This window comes from Tachyglossus aculeatus, chromosome 23 (genome assembly GCF_015852505.1).
Source record: "Tachyglossus aculeatus isolate mTacAcu1 chromosome 23, mTacAcu1.pri, whole genome shotgun sequence".
Taxonomy (NCBI): Eukaryota; Metazoa; Chordata; class Mammalia; order Monotremata; family Tachyglossidae; genus Tachyglossus; species Tachyglossus aculeatus.
Window position 1 is genome coordinate 415,256 of NC_052088.1, and position 18,619 is coordinate 433,874.

Sequence of the window (18,619 nt, forward strand, 5' to 3'; positions counted from 1 at the left end):
AGTGCTTACTATGTGCAAAGCACTGTTCTAAGCGCACTTGCCCTATGCCAAACACCGACCAGGGTACTTAGGTAGATAATGTGCTACTCAGACTGGAGACAGTCCCCTTCCTAGTTGGGGCTCACAGTCTAAGAAGTAGGGAGAGCAGGGTATCAATCAATCAATTATTTGTACTTATTGAGTGCTTACTGTACCATATAGAGCACTGTACTAAGTACTTAGGAGAGCACAAGATAGTGGGGTGGACACAGTCCCTGTCCCACAGTGGGCTCATAGCAGGAAGGAGTAAAGTTGAATCCCCATTTTCCAGATGAGATAACTGAGGCACAGAGAACCCAGGACTGTGCTCTTTCTACTAGGCCATACTGCTCAGTGGAAAAAGCATGGGCTTTGGAGTCAGAGGTCATGGGTTCAAATCCCGGCTCCGCCAATTGTCAGCTGTGTGACTTTGGGCAAGTCACTGCACTTCTCTGTGCCTCAGTTACCTCATCTTTAAAATGGGGATTAAGACTGTGAGCCCCCCGTTGGACAACCTGATCACCTTGTAACCTCCCCAGCGCTTAGAACAGTGTTTTGCACATAGTAAGTGCTTAATAAATGCCTTTATTATTATTATTTTCAGGATAACAGAGTTGGTAGACGTTCTCCATTCACAAAGAGGTTATGGTGTATGGTTGAGGGAACAGGCCCGAGAAAGAGCAAGCGATTTTTGCCCAAGGTCACAGAGCGAGCCAGTGGCAGAGCTCGTTGTAGAACCCAGATTTCCTTACTGCAAGTCCTGAACCCTTTTCTCCAGAAGAGAGAGGCCGGGGTGACAGGAAGTGGGGGGAGGGGGGTTTTGCCCTAGGCTTAGCCCAGCACCGATTTAGCCCAGACCAAGCTGTTTATTTTCATTTCTCCTGAGTGGAATCAGAAAGAGCAAATGACAGTAGGTGCAGTAAGAGAGTAACCTTGAGCCCAGTCCACCGGTTAAATCATCAGCAAGTTCTATCCAAAAGGAATATGGCTGGAAAAGCAGAGCTTGTGTTAAGGAGACGCTTCCAAACATGGTAGAAGAGGAAGCTTATTAAAGGCCTGTGGAGTTTCAAGGAAGTCAGGCTAACACAAACGGCAATAGCTTAGGGCTTTTTTGTGTCTGAGTTGTGCCATATTATTTGGGGTAGAATGGCTTTGTTGTTCTTTTGTATTGTGCTCTCCCTGGTGCTTAGAACAGTGCTCTGCACACAATAAATGCTCAATAAATACCATTGATGGATTAACTTCGGAAAAGTCTTTGTTCAGTGGCTTAATAATAATATAATTTTGCTATTTAAATGCTTACTCTGTGCAAAGCACTGTTCTAAGCACTGGGGAGGATACAAGATGATCAGGTTGTCCCATGTGGGGCTCTCAGTCTTAGTCCCCATTTTACAGATGAGGTAACTGAGGTCCAGAGAAGTGAAATGACTTGCCCAAAGTCACACAGCTGACAAGTGGCGGAACCGGGATTTGAACCCATGACCTCTGACTCCCAAGCCCCTGCTCTTTTCCACTGAGCCATGCTGCTTCTCATGGTTTCAGTGATTCCTCTGGATATAGCAATCAATCAGTGCTATTTATTATTATTTTTTATTGGCTTTTGTTAAACATTTGGTATATACCAGACTGTACTGAACTCTGAGCTAGATCCAAGCTAATCAGATTGGACACAGTCCTTGTCCCACATGGGGCTCAGTCTTAATCCATGTTTTACAGAAGCAGTAAGTGAGGCCCAGAGAAATGAAGTGATGTGCCCAGGGTCACACAGCAGAAAAATGGCAGAGCCGGGGTTAGAACCCCAGGTCCTCTGACTCCAAGACCTGTGCTCTTTCCACCAGGCCACGCTGCCTGTTGCTTTGCATAAAGATGGCTTTGAATTGTCTGAAGCTTGAAAGTGCTAGGATTGAAGAGCCTGGGACACTGAGGGGAGATTTGAATATGGTATCCTTTGGGCCCTTGGCTTGCAGTAACAACCAACTGAATTGGGCTTCTCTCGGGGTGGGGAGGGAGAAATTCTGCAATTTGGTATTTTAGTGACAGTCCTCTCTCTGTTGAGGAGTCACTTTCCTGAGCTGCAACATCTTAATCGTGAAATTCAGGGGCTGGCAATTTCTCCTCCAGAGGGTAGAGTGTCATAGACATTGGAAGCATAACGGCAGGGAAAATGATGATTTGGATGGTGGAGGTTCAGACATTTACACGGCAGCTCTGAGTCCTACCAATATTCCCTGTCCAACTGCCGAGCTTTCACTGAAGTTTCTGGCTGCTTGTTTTAGCTCCATTGAAATATGTTGTTGCTTGGAGTGAAGGTCAGCATGACTTGATCAGGGGAGTAGCCTTGTAGGGAAATAGCATTGGAAAACTATTTTAAGGTCTGGTATAATTTTTGGCTACCAGTGGCATCTAATAGATTCCCACCCCCTGCACCCTAATAGCCTATGTTTCCAGAAGGGGTTTATTTATGTGCCTGCTTATACATAACCAAAGCTGTTGCATTTTGCATCTAAGTCTGGCCCCTTCCTGTTACTGAGCTCAACTCTTCATCTTCCCTCCCAAACCCCGTCCTCCCCCTGCCTTTCTCATCACTGTAAACACCACCAGCATCCTCCCTATCTCACAAGCCCATAGGTCTGGCATTATCCTCAACTCATCTCTCTCACTCAACTCACATATTCACTCTGTCACCAAATCCTGTCACTTCTACCGTCACATCGTCACTAAAATCCGCCCATTGTTCTCCATCCAATCTGCTCTGTGTTGATCCATTCATTCATTCATTCATTCAATCATATTTATTGAGCGCTTACTGTGTGCAGAGCACTGTACTAAGCACTTGGGTAGTACAAGTTGGCAACATATGGAGATGGTCCCTACCCAACAGCGGGCTCACAGTCTAGAAGGGGGAGACAGACAACAAAACAAAACATATTAATAAAATAAATAGAATAAATATGTACAAATACAATAAATAGCGTAATAAATACGTACAAACATACATACATATATACAGGTGCTGTGGGGTGGGGAAGGAGGCAAGGCGGGGGGATGGGGAGGCGGAGGAAGGGGAGAGGAAGGAGGGGGCTCAATCTGAGAAGGCCTCCTGGAGGAGGTGAGCTCTCAGTAGGGCTTTGAAGGGAGGAAGAGAGCCAGCTTGGCGGATGTGCGGAGGGAGGGCATTCCAGGCCAGGGGGATGACGTGGGCCGGGGGTTGACGGTAGTACAGGCGAGAATGAGGCCCAGTGAGGAGATTAGCGGCTGAGGAGCGGAGGCTGTGGGCTGGGCTGGAGAAGGAGAGAAGGGAGGTGAGGTAGGAGGGGGCGAGGTGATGGAGAGCCTTGAAGCCGAGGGTGAGGAGTTTTTGCCTGATAGTTGGGGCAGACACACAGGCTGGGCCATGGTGGGGCGGGGGGTGGGGACGGGCAGAGGCCAGGGCAGTAGCTGGGGCGGGTGCCAGGACAGGGTCAGAGCCAGGGGGTTGGGGCCGAGGCAGGGACTTGGGCTGAGGCCAGGATATGGGCAATGCCTGGAATCAGGGCAGTAACGGGTAGAGGCAGGGGCAGCAGCAGCAGGAGCTGAAACGGGCAGTGCCAGGGGCCAAGGCAGGGATGTGGTCTAGGGCAGGGGCTGGAATCAGGGCAGAAATAGGGATAGAGACAGGGGCAGCAGCAGGAGGGGCAGGAGCTGAGACGGGCAGGGCCAGGGGCTGGAGCTTGGGCAGGGGTGGCAGTATTTGGGGCAAGGGAAGTAACGGGGCAGGGGCAGAGGCTTGGGCAGTGCCAGGGGCTGTAGCCAGGGCAGTAACAGGGGCAGGAGCTGTGACAGGGGCTGCAGCAGGGGCTGAGACGGGGATAGGGACTGGAGCAGGGGCAGAAACTAGGGCAGGAACAGTGCCAAGGGGCTGGAGAAGGGCAGGGACAGCAGCAGGGGCTGAGGAGACAGGGGCAAGGAGTAGAGCAGGGAGAAACTAGGGCAGGAGCAGTGCCAGGGGCTGGAGAAGGGCAGGGGCAGCAACAGGGGCAAGGACTGGGGCAGGGGCAGAAACTAGGGCAGGAGTAGTGCCAGGGGCTGGAGAAGGGCAATAACAGGGGCTGAGACAAGGGCAAGGACTGGAGTAGGGGCATAATCTAGGGCAGGAACAGTGCCAGAGGCTGGAGAAGGGCAGTAAGGGGCAGGGGCAGCAGCAGGGGCTGAGACAGGGGCAAGGACTGGAGCAGGAGCTGGGGCAGGGGCAGTGCCAGGGGCTGGAGCCAGGGCAGTAACAGGGGCAGGGGCTGGGGCAGGAGCTGTGACAGGGGCAGTGCCAGGGGCTGGAGAAGGGCAGTAACAAGGGCAGGGGCAGCAGCAGGGGCTGAGACGGGGACAAGGACTGGAGCAAGGACCAGAATCCAGGGCAGGAGCAGTGCCAGGGGCAGCAACAAGGGCTGAGACAGGGACAAGGACTGGAGCAGGGGCAGAAACTAGGGCAGGAGCAGTACCAGGGGCTGGAGAAGGGCAGTAACAGGGGCAGGGACAGCAGCAGGGGCTGAGACAGGGACAAGGACTGGAGCAAGGGGCAGAAACTAGGGCATGAGCAGTGCCAAGGGCTGGAGAAGGGCAGTAACAGGGGCAGGGACAGCAGCAGGGGCTGAGGAGACAGGGACAAGGACTGGAGCAGGGGCAGAAACTAGGGCAGGAGCAGTGCCAGGGGCTGGAGAAAAGCAGGGAGTGGGGCAGAGACAGGGGCTTGGGCAGGGACAGGAGGTGGGGCATTGCCAGTGGGCGGAGCAAGGGCAGTCCGTGGGTCAGTCAGGCGGGTTGTGGGGGTTACTTACCCTATCCTGCCTCGACTACTGCATCATCTTTCTTGATGACCTCTCTGCCTCCTATCTCTCCCCACTCCAGCCCATCCTTCACTCTGCTGCCCAGATCATTCTTCTACGAAATCGTTCAGTCCCCCTCGCCCCGTTCCTCAAGAACCTCCAGGAGTTGCCCATCCACGTCCGCAACAAACAGACACTCCTTACCATAAGCTTCAGAGCACTCATTCAGCGTGCCACCTCCTATCTTACCTGGCTGATTTCCTCGAATGCCAACCTACTCATTGTTCCTCCGTCTCACCTAGCTCACCGCCGACCCCTCGTCCACATCCTGCCTCTGGCCTGAAACTCCTGTTCCCTTCATGTCTGACAGACCACCACTTTCTCCACCTTCGAAGCCCTCCTAAAATCATATCTCCTCCAGGAAGATATGGAGGTTCACTGGTTCCTTTTCCCCTCTGTCACCTATGAACTTGAACCTTTTAAGCACTTGATAGCCACCCCACCCTCAGTCCCCCAGTGCTTATGTACATGTCTGTAATTTATTTTAATGACCCTCTCCCCCTCTAGATTGTCAGCTTGTTGTGTGCAAGGGACTAGTCTACAACTCTGTTGTATTAAAGTCTGCACACAGTAAGCGCTCAACAAATACCATGCATAAATCAAGTCTAGTGCCTATAGTTCCTCTCTGGTGGCAAGGTAAGCATTCTGGAAAGTACATTAATTCTTTCCCAATGCTTGGGAACCGTTCAGAGTATTGACACATCTTCTGCAACATTGTACCTGAAAGAGTTCATGATCTTTTTAAGGCTACGACTTGAGAGAAAGTGTAGTCCAGCCTTGATTTCCTCCTAGGTCCTCTGGGTTCTCAAAAATCCAATCCGGCATTGCCGTGTCTTGCATGAATGATGTCATGAGCACTTGGGCATGTGACAAAGCATGCATATCATGAGTTCCTCATGCGTATCCATCTCCTGCCGTGCTAAATCTTGTGGGGGAGCCAAAGCACCTTTGTTCTCCCGTTCCTCTTTTTGTTTGGCTTTTTCCAATCCTTTCTCTCACCCCTTCCTTTCTCCTGTTTCTCTACATTCTTTATTCTTTATTCTAACTCTTCTCAGCTACACTATGATTTTTGGGTACCCGTGGATCTTTTATTATTAGTTGGTTATTAGTTATTAGTAGATGGTCTCTCTTTTTGATAAGTACTTTAGGTACACCCTGTACGTGGGCCATAAACAAACCTGCCAAGAGGTGAAGTAGAGCCCCATTTATTCCCATGACTTTCTCTCCACCAACATTCTTGTTCTACTGCCGTCCAGTTTTTGTCCCCTTCACTCCACTGAGAGGGTCACACTATCCAGAATCACTGACGTTCTTCTGGTAGCCAAGTCTTGGGCTCTAGCTCTACTCTCTCCTAGCCCTCCTTGACCTGTCGCCCACCTTGGACACTGTTGGGGAAGCAGAGCAGCCTAGTGGAAAGAGCACAGACCTGGCATTCATTCATTCATTCAATCATATTTATTGAGCGCTTACTGTGTGCAGAGCACTGTACTAAGCACTTGGGAAGTACAAGTTGGCTGGCAGTCAGAGGACCTGGGTTCTAATCTTGATCCTGCTACTCACCTGCTGTGTGGACTTGGACAAGTTGTTTCACTTCTCTGGGTCTCTCTTCCTTCATCTGCAGAATGGGGATTAAATCGTGTTCTCACTCCTATTTAGACTGTGAGCCCCATGTGGGACCTGATGATCTTGTATCTCCCCCAGTGCTTAGTATAGTGCTTGGTACCTAGTAAGCACTTAATACACACCACAAGTATTATTCGACATTTTGTACTCTTGGAAATGCTCTCTCACCGTGCTTTCATTGACCTTGTGCTCACCCTGTTTCCCTCTTAGCCCTCTAAGTGGTCCTTCACAGATTCAACTTCTGGCTCTTCTCTCCCCTCTCATCACACAAAGTCCGAGTTCCTTACTTTTACTCACTCTGAAAACTGTAAGCTCCTGGCGGGCAGGAAGCATAACTACTAACTGTTGGATTGTGCTTTCCCAAGTGCGTGCTTACTTGGGAGAAGCAGCGTGACTCAGTGGAATGAGCCTGGGCTTTGGAGTCAGGTCATAGGTTCAAATCCTGGCTCTGCCAACTGTCAGCTGCGTGACTTTGGGCAAGTCACTTAACTTCTCTGTGTCTCAGTTACCTCATCTGTAAAATAGGGATTAAAACTGTGAGCCCCCTTGGGACAACCTGATCACCTTGTAACCTCCCCAGCGCATAGAACAGTGCTTTGCACATAGTAAGCATTTAGCAAATAGAGAGGCAGCGTGGCTCAATGGAAAGAGCATGGGCTTTGGAGTCAGAGGTCATGGGTTCAAATCCCAGCTCCGCCACTTGTCGGCTGTGTGACTTTGGGCAAGTCACTTAACTTCTCTGGGCCTCAGTTACCTCATCTGTAAAATGGGGATTAAGACTCTGAGCCCCCTTGGGACAACCTGGTCACCTTGTAACCTCCCCAGTGCTTAGAACAGTGCTTTGCACATAGTAAGCATTTAATAAATGCCATTATTAATTGATTAATTACTACAGTGCTCTACCCACAATAAACACTCAAGATTACTGATTGCCTGATTTTGTGGGGAGGTTCCTACTTGTATCAGACAACCTACTACCTCTCTGTGACTGGATCCCAGATCAGTCTCAATCCATGTCGTCGTCGTCATCATCATCATTGTCATCACCCCCACCCTCCACCATCACCTCTCGTATCCAACCTCACATTTCCTTCTCTCTCCTGGACACCTACATATGAATGTCCTGCCCGCATCTTAATCTGACTGTCTAAACCTGAATTTCTCATCTTTCCTCCTAGACTCAGTCTCCTTCTGCCTTCTTCATTTCTGCCATCAGTACCACCGATCTCCTCATCCCAGAAGCCCACAGCCTTGGTGTCATCTTTGACAGCTTCCTACCTTTGAATCCTCACGTTCTGTCGCTACATCCCGCCAGGGCCTTTTGTACAATATTTCTCAGGGCCAAGCCTTCATCCCCTTCCAAAGAGAGTACTGAATCAGCCTCCTCACTGATCTTCCTGTCTCCAGCCCCTCCCCCTTTCAAGTCTGCGTGATACTTGGATCTGCAGCCTGGGTCATTTTCTTCAAACCTTAATCCTTTCAGATCATAAATCAGAAATCTCCAATGGCTAGCCATTTCCTCCCACTTTAAGTGAAACCTTCTGACCACCAACTTCAAGGCTGCCCACCAGTTCTCTCCTTCTTAAGCATTTGCCCTCTTTGCCTGTTCCTCTGAGGCCCACACTATACTGATCTCTCAAGTGTACCATATTAGTGCCTGCCTCCACCCCCTTCCTGGAACTCCTGGTCCCTCCCAGCCAACCAAGCTCCTAGCTCTCCCTGCCTTCAAATCCCTTCTGAAATCCCACTTGATCCAGGAGGGATTCCCAGTTTAATTTTCTTCTCCCCTAGGTCCTGTCTTCCAGCGATTATCTCAGCTCTCTGTTAGAGGAGGTGTGAATCCCTCTTAGGAACATATTGACTTAGGTCCTCTATTATTTTAGTGGGCACTTGTCCGTCTTTCCATTCCTATTTCCTTTTTAACTGTAAAGAATGTTGTGCCTGACTCCCCTATTAGATTGTAAATCCCTTGAGAATTGGGATTATATCTTCGTAATCTCTCATACTCTGCTAGATACTTATCCCACAGACTGCTTTCTGCACTAGGAGCACCAGGATCCTCTGTCCGTTCGGTCCCCATACCGGGATCCTGTGCCCAGTTTCTTTGTCCAAAGCCAAGCTCTTGTCCCAGTTTAGTCCAGGACCCAAATTGGCAAAGGCAGCAGAGGCCTGCCTGAGAGCATCTCCCTCTCCCTCACCCTGTCCATGGATGGAGGCCGGACACCGACAACTGAAGCCCAAACTGTGGACGTTTGAGACGAGCCCTTTCTTGCAGCTCCTCCTCGACTGCCTTGTGGAAAAGTTGCCCCAGCTCGTGGACTACCTCCCTCCCTTTCCCCGGGCCCCCGGGATCCAAGGCAGGCACGGACCAGTCCTAATGTAGAAACAAGCTGGCCTGCCGAGTTGGCTTGCAGAAGACAGAGCCCAGTACCTATCCCATCCGAACCCATAGTTTCCAGAGTCGTAAGTCTCGAAGGTTGAATCCGGGACGGATCTCTTCCTGAGATGCCCAGACAGTGGGGAAGGGGTTGGGGGGCTTGTTGGCTCACCATCCTGCCCCAGACCAGATCCATTCCCCTCCCTGAGATACCCTGGGAACCAGCTTGGTTTCCTGGGGTGCCCAGCTCAGTGGGGCTGGGCTGGGCCAATCCTGGGGATTGAAAGGAAGGCGACGGTCCAATGGCCGAAGGCTGTGGGATCGCCTGCCCACCCTATAAGTGCTAATGGCCTGTAGTGATGCTGGGGGACAGGGAACAGGGGACGTGGTGCTAGACTGTAAGCTCGGTGTGGTCAGGGAATGTGTCTGTTGATTATTGTATTGTACTTTCCCAAGCTCTTAGTACAGTGCTCTGCACACAGTAAGCGTTCAGTAAATACGATTGAATGAATGAGGGTCAGTCTCTACTTGCAGGCATAAAGGGCACAGGTTTGGAGTTGGTGGGGAGGAGTTCTGGGATTCGGAGAAGTTCGCCCCCCAGACTTAATTACTGCCACCATAGGGCAACCGGAGGAAGGAAGGGTAAAGATGAATCATTTGGAAATTAGCCGGCCCTCTCCTCAGGGCAGCCTCAATCCCCAGTGCAAATATCTGACTCACAAGGAAGCATGGAGCCTCCCCTGTGGAGTTTCAAGAAGAAGTGAGCTTTGTCTTCCTTCCTCTTAGCATTTTCATTATCCTTTAACAAAGTCCTTAACCCTGAACTTTTTTTTAGTGGTTCTCTGTATTGGTCCCCTCCTCAAAAATCACCAGTGGCTACCAATCAACCTACGCATCAGGCAAAAACTCCTCACTCTCGGCTTCAAGGCTCTTGATCACCTCGCCCCCTCCTACCTCACCTCCCTTCTTTCCTTCTACAGCCCAGCCCGCACCTTCCGCTCCTCTGCCGCTAACCTCCGCACTGTGCCTCGTTCTCGCCTGTCCCGCCGTCGACCCCGGCCCACGTCCTCCCCCTGGCCTGGAATGCCCTCCCTCCGCACATCCACCAAGCTAGCTCTCTTCCTCCCTTCAAAGCCCTGCTGAGAGCTCACCTCCTCCAGGAGGCCTTCCCAGACTGAGCCCCCTCCTTCCTCTCCCCTTCCTCCGCCTCCCCATCCTCCCCCGCCTTACCTCCTTCCCCTCCCCACAGCACCTGTATATATGTATAGATGTTTGTACATGTTTATTACTCTATTTTAATTGTACATATTCTGTTTATTTTATTTTGTTAATATGTTCTGTTTTGTTGTCTGTCTCCCCCTTCTAGACTGTGAGCCCGCTGTTGGGTAGGGACCGTCTCTATCTGTTGCCAACTTGTATTTCTCAAGCGCTTAGTACAGTGCTGTGCACACAGTAAGCGCTCAATAAATACGATTGAATGAATGAATGAATGGTCTTGCTGTTGACTGAAGTGTACTTGCCCAAGGTGATCCGAACAGTGACTACCATTTAGTGCCTGGGGTGCCAGCCCCAGATTCAGGGGCCCAGCTTCTCGCCTTCTTCCTTCTCGCCCTCCCATTTTCCTTTCTATCATTTCTTTTTCCACCCTGAATGTACACCTAGGGTGGATGATGATTATCATCATCACATAAATGGTACTTATTGAGCGCTTACAGTACAACAGAGTTCCCTGCCCAGAACGAGCTTTCAGTCCGGAGGGGGAGACCAACATGAATAGAAATAAATAATTCATAATATAGAAATCGTATATAGTTCATCATTGGTATTTGTTGAGCACTTACAATGCACAGAGAATACTCCAGAGAAGGTAGGGAATCCATTCCGTACTTTTCTGTGGTATTGCCTAGCTAACGCATTCTCCTGCCTTCCGTGTTTGGATTGAGCATTCCTTCAGAGGGCGGGTGGACTTTGGCTCTGGAGTCGAGGCTCACTTCCAGATTTCTTGTTCATCATTATTTTTTCTTGCAAGGAAAAGCAAGTCACCGACATACCAGAGGGAGACTGAAGCAGAGCCCTGGGTTTTTGGTTGGACGTGAATTTTTTGGGGTTTTTTTTTTCAATCCTTTGTTGTCCAAAGGGGCTTGTGAGGAGCACTTAGTCTTCAATTTAATAAAGTTCCTTCCCAAGCTGTTCAAAGCAAACATTGGAGTGAATTTTTAAGCCCACGACAGCTGGCAGGATAAAGTCATAGCTTGCAGCAGAGTCCTGGGATTTCCTTACTGCTATGGTGAAGGAAGGCTCCGATTTGTGACTATTTTCCAAGCACCATCGCTGGCTTTGGTTCCACAGGGAATTCCCAGGGGTGATGGGAAGTTTCCGGTCTGACCGTTCATGCGCCATGTATTAAGCCGCGTTGCCCTCTTCTAGTTTCTAATAAAACGTGAGCATTCAGCAGGTGCTCAGTAAATATTTGTTGGGGAGGGTGACTCGGCTCTCGATCCTCTGTGTTTTCCTCTCTTCCCCCCTCATGAATCAGGGGATGGCATGGAATTCCAGAGTTTATTCTCACCTAGTATTGACCTCGCAAAAGCACTTGGAGTTACTTGTAGCACAGCCCGGCAGAGAAGAAAATTTGCTAGCCCATTTTTACCTATCTACATACCTATCTATCTATCATTTATCTCTCTCTCTCTATTTATATATTTATATGTATATACCTTATATGTATATGTATTTGTACACACACACACACATAGATATATAGATATATTTAACAAGCATAGTCTTCTCCAGTACATAGCCTTCACTGCACTGCTAGAACAAGAAAGTCAGCGTTGCTACTGTTGGTTTACCGTTTGTTGTCATTGGGTCCGGGCACATTTATTATCGGGCTTCTCCGACCTGTGATTATTCTGGATTAGGTGGCATGGAGGCATGGAATAGGCAAAGGGAGAGTTGCTTTGTGGTTTTTCTGTGTAGAAGGGCAAGTATATCTAGACTTCCTTTACGTTTGTTCAGGTGAAGAGTTGTCTGTCATAGATATCCAGACTTCTTCCCCACCTGAAAGCTGCCAGTCTCTGTTGGGATCCTCTCGTGCCCACCATCCTCTTGTGCCCACCATGTGGCATTCGATTGGTGACGGTGACAGGAGCTATTGGTGGGCACAATATGCACCCCAGGAAATCAGAATCGATTAACTCCATGCTTAATTGCCATCATGAGAGCACGAGGTCCCTGCCCGGACCTTCCTGTTTGTTGACTGGATTGGGTGTGGCCACTTCTCAGACAACCCCTCTCGTGGCAGGTAGCTCAGTGGCACCTACAGCTGCCAGGGCAGGAAGAGGGCCACACATTTGCTCTTCATGAGCTGCCTTCAGGGGTCTGGAGTTGAGAAGCAGCATGGCTCAATGGAAAGAGCAAGGGCTTTGGAGTCAGAGGTTGTGGGTTCAAATTCCGGCTCTGCCACTTGTCAGCTGTGTGACTTTGGGCAAGTCACTTAACTTCTCTGTGCCTGTTACCTCATCTGTAAAATGGGGGTTAAGACTGTGAGCCCCCTTGGGACAATCTGATCACCTTGTAACTTCCCCAGCACTTAGAACAGTGCTTTGCACATAGTAAGTGCTTAACAAATACCATTATTATTATTATTATTCAGATGGAGTGTAAGCTCCTTGTGGACAGGGATCCCATCTACCGACTCCGTAGTGCTGGACTCTTCCAAAAGCTTAGCATGGGTCTCTGCATACAGGAAACTCTTTATAAGTGCCATTGATAATAGTAATAATAATTTTGGTATTTAAGTGCAAAGCACTGTTCTAATCACTGGGGAGGATACAAGGTGATTGGGTTGCCCCATGTGGGGCTCACAATCTTAATCCCCATTTTACAGGTGAGATATCTGAGGCCCAAAGAAATGAAGTGACTTGCCCAAAGTCACAAGGCTGACAAGCGGCGGAGGCGGGATTTGAACCCATGACCTCTGACTCCCAAGCCCGGATGGATTAATTGGTACCATGGAAGGACTTTAAGATGGTGAGACCGTACGTGAGAGAGATTTGGGTCGATTCCAGAAACATCTGGCAGCAAATGCTGCCTTTTCTGCTTCCCACAAGCACCTTTCCATTTTGCAAATGGGAACATAAGAGTCAAGAGGCTACACTCAAATGACTTCCCTGGGCCCCACCTAAGGGCCACATTCGAGCAAGAGCTTGAGCTGGCTGGAACTTTGGTCATCCGGAGCACCTTCCGTCCAGGTTGGCCATATCTGTAGTTTTGAGAACGCGAAAGCTCAAATTGGGACTGGACTTGGCACTGTCATGGCCAAGGGCACGTCTCTGAGTCCCAGGCCCGTGCTCTTTCCAAAAGGCCACGCTGCTCCTGTTGGCCTTGGCCAAGGTCTGGCATTTGAGACTGCCCCTTATTTCATTACCTTATCCCATTTTCCTAGGAGGTCTGTGCAGGGCCAAGGGTGACTGGAGTTGGCACTGCAGCACTGTTGCCCATCCTTTAAGTTGAGATCTGGTTATCCTGCCTGGAAATGAGAGGACCCCCGCACTGTGTTGCCTCCCGGCCTTCTTTATGGTTGGATCCCTCCCCATGCCACCTGCTCTCCTTCCGGGTCTGTCCCACCCCTCGCCCTTTTCACGTCTCCAAACCGCCTCTCAGATCACCCCCTCTCTTTCCCCTGCCTTTCTCAAATCAAAAAATGTCAAATTGGAGAAGCAGCGTGGTTCAGTGTAAAGAGCGCGGGCTTGGGAGTCAGAGGTCATTGGTTTGAATCCCCACTCAGCCACTTGTCAGCTGTATGACCTTGGGCAAGCCACTTAACTTCTTTATTCCTCAGTTACCTCATCTGTAAAGTGGGGATTAAGACTGTGAGCCCCATGTGGGACAACGTGATCACCTTGTATCCTCCCCAGCGCTTAGAACAGTGCTTTGCACACAGTAAGCACTTAACAAATACCAACGTTATTATTATTATTATTTCAGAGGCAGGAGGACCTGGGTTCTAATCCCAGCCCCTCCACATGTCTGGTGGGTAACCTTGTGCAGTTGCTTTGCTTTTTTGGACTTTGGTTTTCCCACCTGGAAAATGGGCATTTCCTCTTAATCTATCTGGGAGCCCCATGAGGGACAGGGTCTGTGTCCAACCTGATTAACTTCTACCTACCCCAGTGCTTAGTACAGTGCCATAAATATCATAAGACAAAACATGCCCTTCCTGCTCTTATTTGCTCTTTTGGAGAGGTGGTTGGCAGTACCAATGATACACAAGACGTGGCCACCTCCCAAGTCACAGGAATGACACGACTCCCCGTCACTGGCCCATTTTGGACATTCACAGGCACGGAGTCAGATCTCCGAATGACTGGGCCTGTTGTTGTTTGGGTGGATGGATCTATCTCAGGGCGCTCGGCCGTTCTGCTCCCATGCTCTGCATTCCTCTTCGAGGCGGTGGGTTCGGTCAGTAGTCGCCCTTCTCCCTACGAAACACGTGCGGGTGGGTTTTTTTTGTTTTTTTACTTCGGGGTGGTGGTTGAGGGTATTATGCATCCAAGAGGCAAAGAAGAGGCTTGACTCATTCAACAGCAGCTCCCTCCCTGACGGCAGGCAGCCTCTTTCCTGTTAGAGCCACAGTGCTCGGTAGGGTCACCCAGCCTGCTCTCAAAGTCCAGTTCTGGTTGGGAGATCGCAGGTGATACGCTTCGTCTTGCCGCCTCGCCTGCCCCCATCTTGTCAGATTTGCCTGGGTTCCTGGGCCTGGCAGCTGGGTGGAGGCCTGACACATTTTTCCAGGGTTCACTTGGCAAAAAGAGAGAGAGAAGAGGAGAGAGAGAGAAAAAAAAAAAAGAATATCTTCCATCATCCTGAAGACAGGTCGAATTTGGGTTAGGAGTCCTTGAATTGTTTTTATGTTGTGGCTAGGTTAAGAAATAATACGCTTCCTCTTTCCTCATTGGAGTTTTAATTTGTGTTTTTTCTTGTGTGTTTCTTTTGTAGGTGAATCCTCTAGTCAACTAGTTTTGGGCTTTGGGGTTTTTTTTATTTTTTTTTTTTAACGTGGACGGATAAAAGATGTGCCATGGAAGGATAACACCAAAGAACAACTCAGACTCTCGGTTTGCCTCACTGGGTCATGGATTCTTTCTTATGCTCATGACCTTAAGCACTTTGTTCCCCGAGGGACTGACCTCAGGTAAGTCATGTTGGCTTTAACCTGCTCCTAGATGGAGTGAAGGATCTTGGGAAGTGGATTGTGGGAGAGATGGTGGCTGGATTCAGGACGATTGGAAATTCTGCTGGACCTCTAGCACAAGCTTATTTTACTTGTACATATTTATTCTATTGATTTTATTTTAATAAGTTTTGTTTTGTTGTCTGTCTCCCCCTTCTAGACTGTGAGCCCGCTGTTGGGTAGGGACTGTCTCTATATGTTGCCAACTTGTACTTCCCAAGCGCTTAGTACAGTGCTCTGCACACAGTAAGCGCTCAGTAAATACGATTGAATGAATGAATGAAAGCAGAGGGAGGGCACATTTTTCCTTCTGGGATCACAGTGGGGCTGGGGGGTGCTCTGTGTGTTTTTCTCCTGTGTGTAATAGCAGAGAAAACAGTGTGAGGGTCCTTTGTAGTGGGCCATAACAGTGGCAGCAAACTGTCCTTCTCTTCTTTGACTCTGGTCCCAAAAAACCTAAATGCAGGGTCGTCTTTGCCTGGGAATGTATGGTCCGTTTCAGGAGTTTGTAGGAAACCTCTTCCGGGGTCATCCTCGCCCCTGCCAATGTCTATTTACTGCCCGTGCAACAGGAGGTGGTAAGTGTACACTGCCTGGCTGTCACGGAAGGAGAGAGTCCTCTGCAGTTTTTATTAGGACGACTTGTCTGGACATGTCACAGGGCAGAACTTTTGATGTGTTTGATGTCTTTGTTGGAAGCATCCTAGACTCCACTGTGTTCCATTTATAACAGTCACTAACGGTGACCTAGTGGCAAGAGCATGGGGCTGGGAGTCAGAAGACCTTGGTTCCCATCCCAGCTCTGCCTTTTAATTTTTTTTATGATATTTGTTAAGTGCCACTGTACTAAGCACTGGGGTAGATAAGCTAATCTGTAAAATGGGGATAAAGATGTCCCACAGAGGGCTGACCATCTTTATCCCCATTTTACAGATGAAGTAACTGAGACACAGAGAACTGAAGTGACTTCCCCAAGGTCGCACGGCAGACAAATGGTGGAGCCAGAGTTCTTTTGACTCCCAGGCCTGTGCTATATCCACTATGCCGTGATGCTTTTTTGCCTGCTGTGTGACTGTGGGTAAGTCACTTCTTTGGGCCTCTGTTTCCTCATCAATAAAATGGGGGTTCAATATCTGTTCTCTCTCCTATTTAGACTGTGAGCTCCATTTGGGACAGGGACTGCATATGACCTCTTACCTTGTCTCTACCCCAGCCCCTGGAGCAGTGTGTGCAAACAAATAGCACAATTATTAACCCACCTTCTCCTCCCCCCCCCCAGTTTATCCCAGCCAACCTCCAGCTCCTCCCCAGTCCCTTCCTCCCTCCCTCTGATTTCCCAGCCAGCTTCCTTCCCTGGTTTCCTCCCCAGGTCCAAAACCCTAGACCAGCTGGAAACAAAGACGATGATTATTCTCCAGTACGGAAAATGTGTGTTTTCTGGCGGGTGGGCTGAAACCTTGGGAAAGATGAAGTTGTCCGTTTGCCTCTTTTCCATGCCCTCTGCTCTCCACTCCCTGCTCTGGAACATATGTGCTGGCAGAGGAGGCGGGGAAAGAGGAGGGGGTGGGAAGGGGGATTTCAGCATTTCTCAGAACAAACAATGCTCCTGCCAGTTTTTCCTTTTGTCTAGCGGGTAGGAAAAATCGGGAGCCGTGTGGGCGTCAGGGGAGGTGCCCCTTCCTTGGCCAAAAACCGGGAGCCACACCTGCAGGGGTCTGCCTGCTGTGAGCAGGAGGGCCAAGTCACCGACCTGGGAGCTGAGCCGTAGGTGGAGCAATTACAAACCAAGGCCAGTCAGTCGAAAGAACTCCTTCTTTCCCCCACCCCCCCACCCCACCCCAACATCATCTTCTCCGAGAAAACCCCTGGAATTAGTGTGGGTGGTAATACTTGGCTCCTCATTACTACCCCTCTGGCCTGGGGCAGTTGGCAGTACGAAGGGTGGTCTCCTCAAGTCCTTGCGCCTTATCTGGGTGGAAGTATGTCTCACCTCATTCAGTGCAGCTGCTCCCTTTGAGGTAACCTGTGGCAGAGGACTTGGCAATGGCGGTAGGTGGCCTCGTAAGTTCCTCCTTGGGTAAGACTGTCTTTCCCTGGCTGGGAAAGGCTGGGCCGATTCAGTGGCCCATGGGAAGGTCAGAAAGGGCAAAATGGAAAGTTCCGATTCTACAGAAACAATTGTCCAGATGGGTTGATTGGGCCTTGGCAGCCACAGATCCAGCTGGAGGGCCTGGGGCGGTTCAGCCTGTCCTGACTCGATTTTTTCTGCGACAGCATAACCGGCTGCGGCAAATGTGAGGGTTCTACCTCTGACTCGTTTCCCATCTCCCGAGGGGTGGAGGAGAGCCAGGTAACAGGTCTGGTTCTGTTCAAGTGATTCTCTGCCCCTGCTTCCAGGAGAGGCAGCGCTGGGCTTCTGATCCTCTGGGAAACTGTCAATTCAGCAGGCTGTGGGCAGGGAACGTGTCAATCAACTCTGCTATGTTGTTCGCTACCGAGCACTTAGTACATTACTGTACACACAGCACTCGATAGGTACCCTCGATTGATCAGTTGTGGGCATGGCCAATAATAATAATGATGATGGTGGTATTTGTTAAGCACTTACTAAGTGCCAAGCACTGTCCTAAGCACTGGGGTAGTTACAAGGTAATCAGGTTGTCCCACGTGGGGCTCACAGTCCTAACGTTGTAGACTCGATCAGTCTGTGGGTGTGAGATCCATGGGGGACAACTGGATCTCAGACACTCAGCTTATTGTGGAACCCTCTGCCCAGGCAGCCTCGGGATCTGAAGGTGATGCACTTAAAGAAACTAGCCTGCACCTGGGAAACCCTAGCCTATTGATCCCAGCTCTGCCACTTGTCCACTGTGACCTTAGGAGAGTCACTTCACTTCCTCTGAGCCTCAGTTCCCTCATCTGTAAAGTTAGGATGAAGACTTTGAGTCCCATGTGGGACAGGGACTGTATTCAACCTGACTAGGTTGTATTTACCCCAGCACTTAGCATGGTGCCTGGCACATAATAAGCACTTAAGAAATGCCATAAATATATATATATATATATATATATTTTATGATATTTCTTAAGTGCTTATTATGTATGTGCTTGTATATACAGCATATATATGTATTTTCCCAGACCTATGTTAGAGCCAAATAGCCTCACGGGCCTGGGACTTAGAAGGATCTGGGTTCTAATTTGAGATCCATCAGCTGTGCAACCTGGGGCAGGTCACTTAACTTCTCTGTGCCTTCATTACCTCACTGTAAAATGGTGATTCTAGACTGAGTGCCCGTTGTTGGGTCGGGATTGTCTCTGTTTGTTGCCGAATTGTACTTTCCAAGCAGTACAGTGTTCTGCACCTAGTAAGCGCTCCATAAATACGAGTGAATGAATCATAACAATTATGGTATTTGTTAAGCACTTGCTGTGTGTCAGACACTGTACTAAGTACTAGAGTGGATAGAAGCAAATCGGGTCAGACACAGTCCCTGTCTCAATCCC

General features: G+C 49.6%; 1 protein-coding gene across 5 annotated transcripts in view; it reads left to right on the forward strand.

Moving 5' to 3' along the window:
• Positions 1 to 18,619, forward strand: part of SUSD6 (sushi domain containing 6) — a 157,775-nt gene that overhangs the window by 50,305 nt on the left and 88,851 nt on the right. For 4 of the 5 annotated variants that reach the window (XM_038765521.1, XM_038765524.1, XM_038765523.1 and 1 more), the window contains exon 2: positions 14,878 to 15,073. In XM_038765521.1, coding sequence (XP_038621449.1) covers positions 14,953 to 15,073 — 121 coding nt within the window. In that variant the 5' untranslated portion in view covers positions 14,878 to 14,952. Of the gene's footprint in view, positions 1 to 14,358; positions 14,378 to 14,877; positions 15,074 to 18,619 lie in introns of those variants that run through there. The other variant, XM_038765522.1, reaches the window with a different exon arrangement.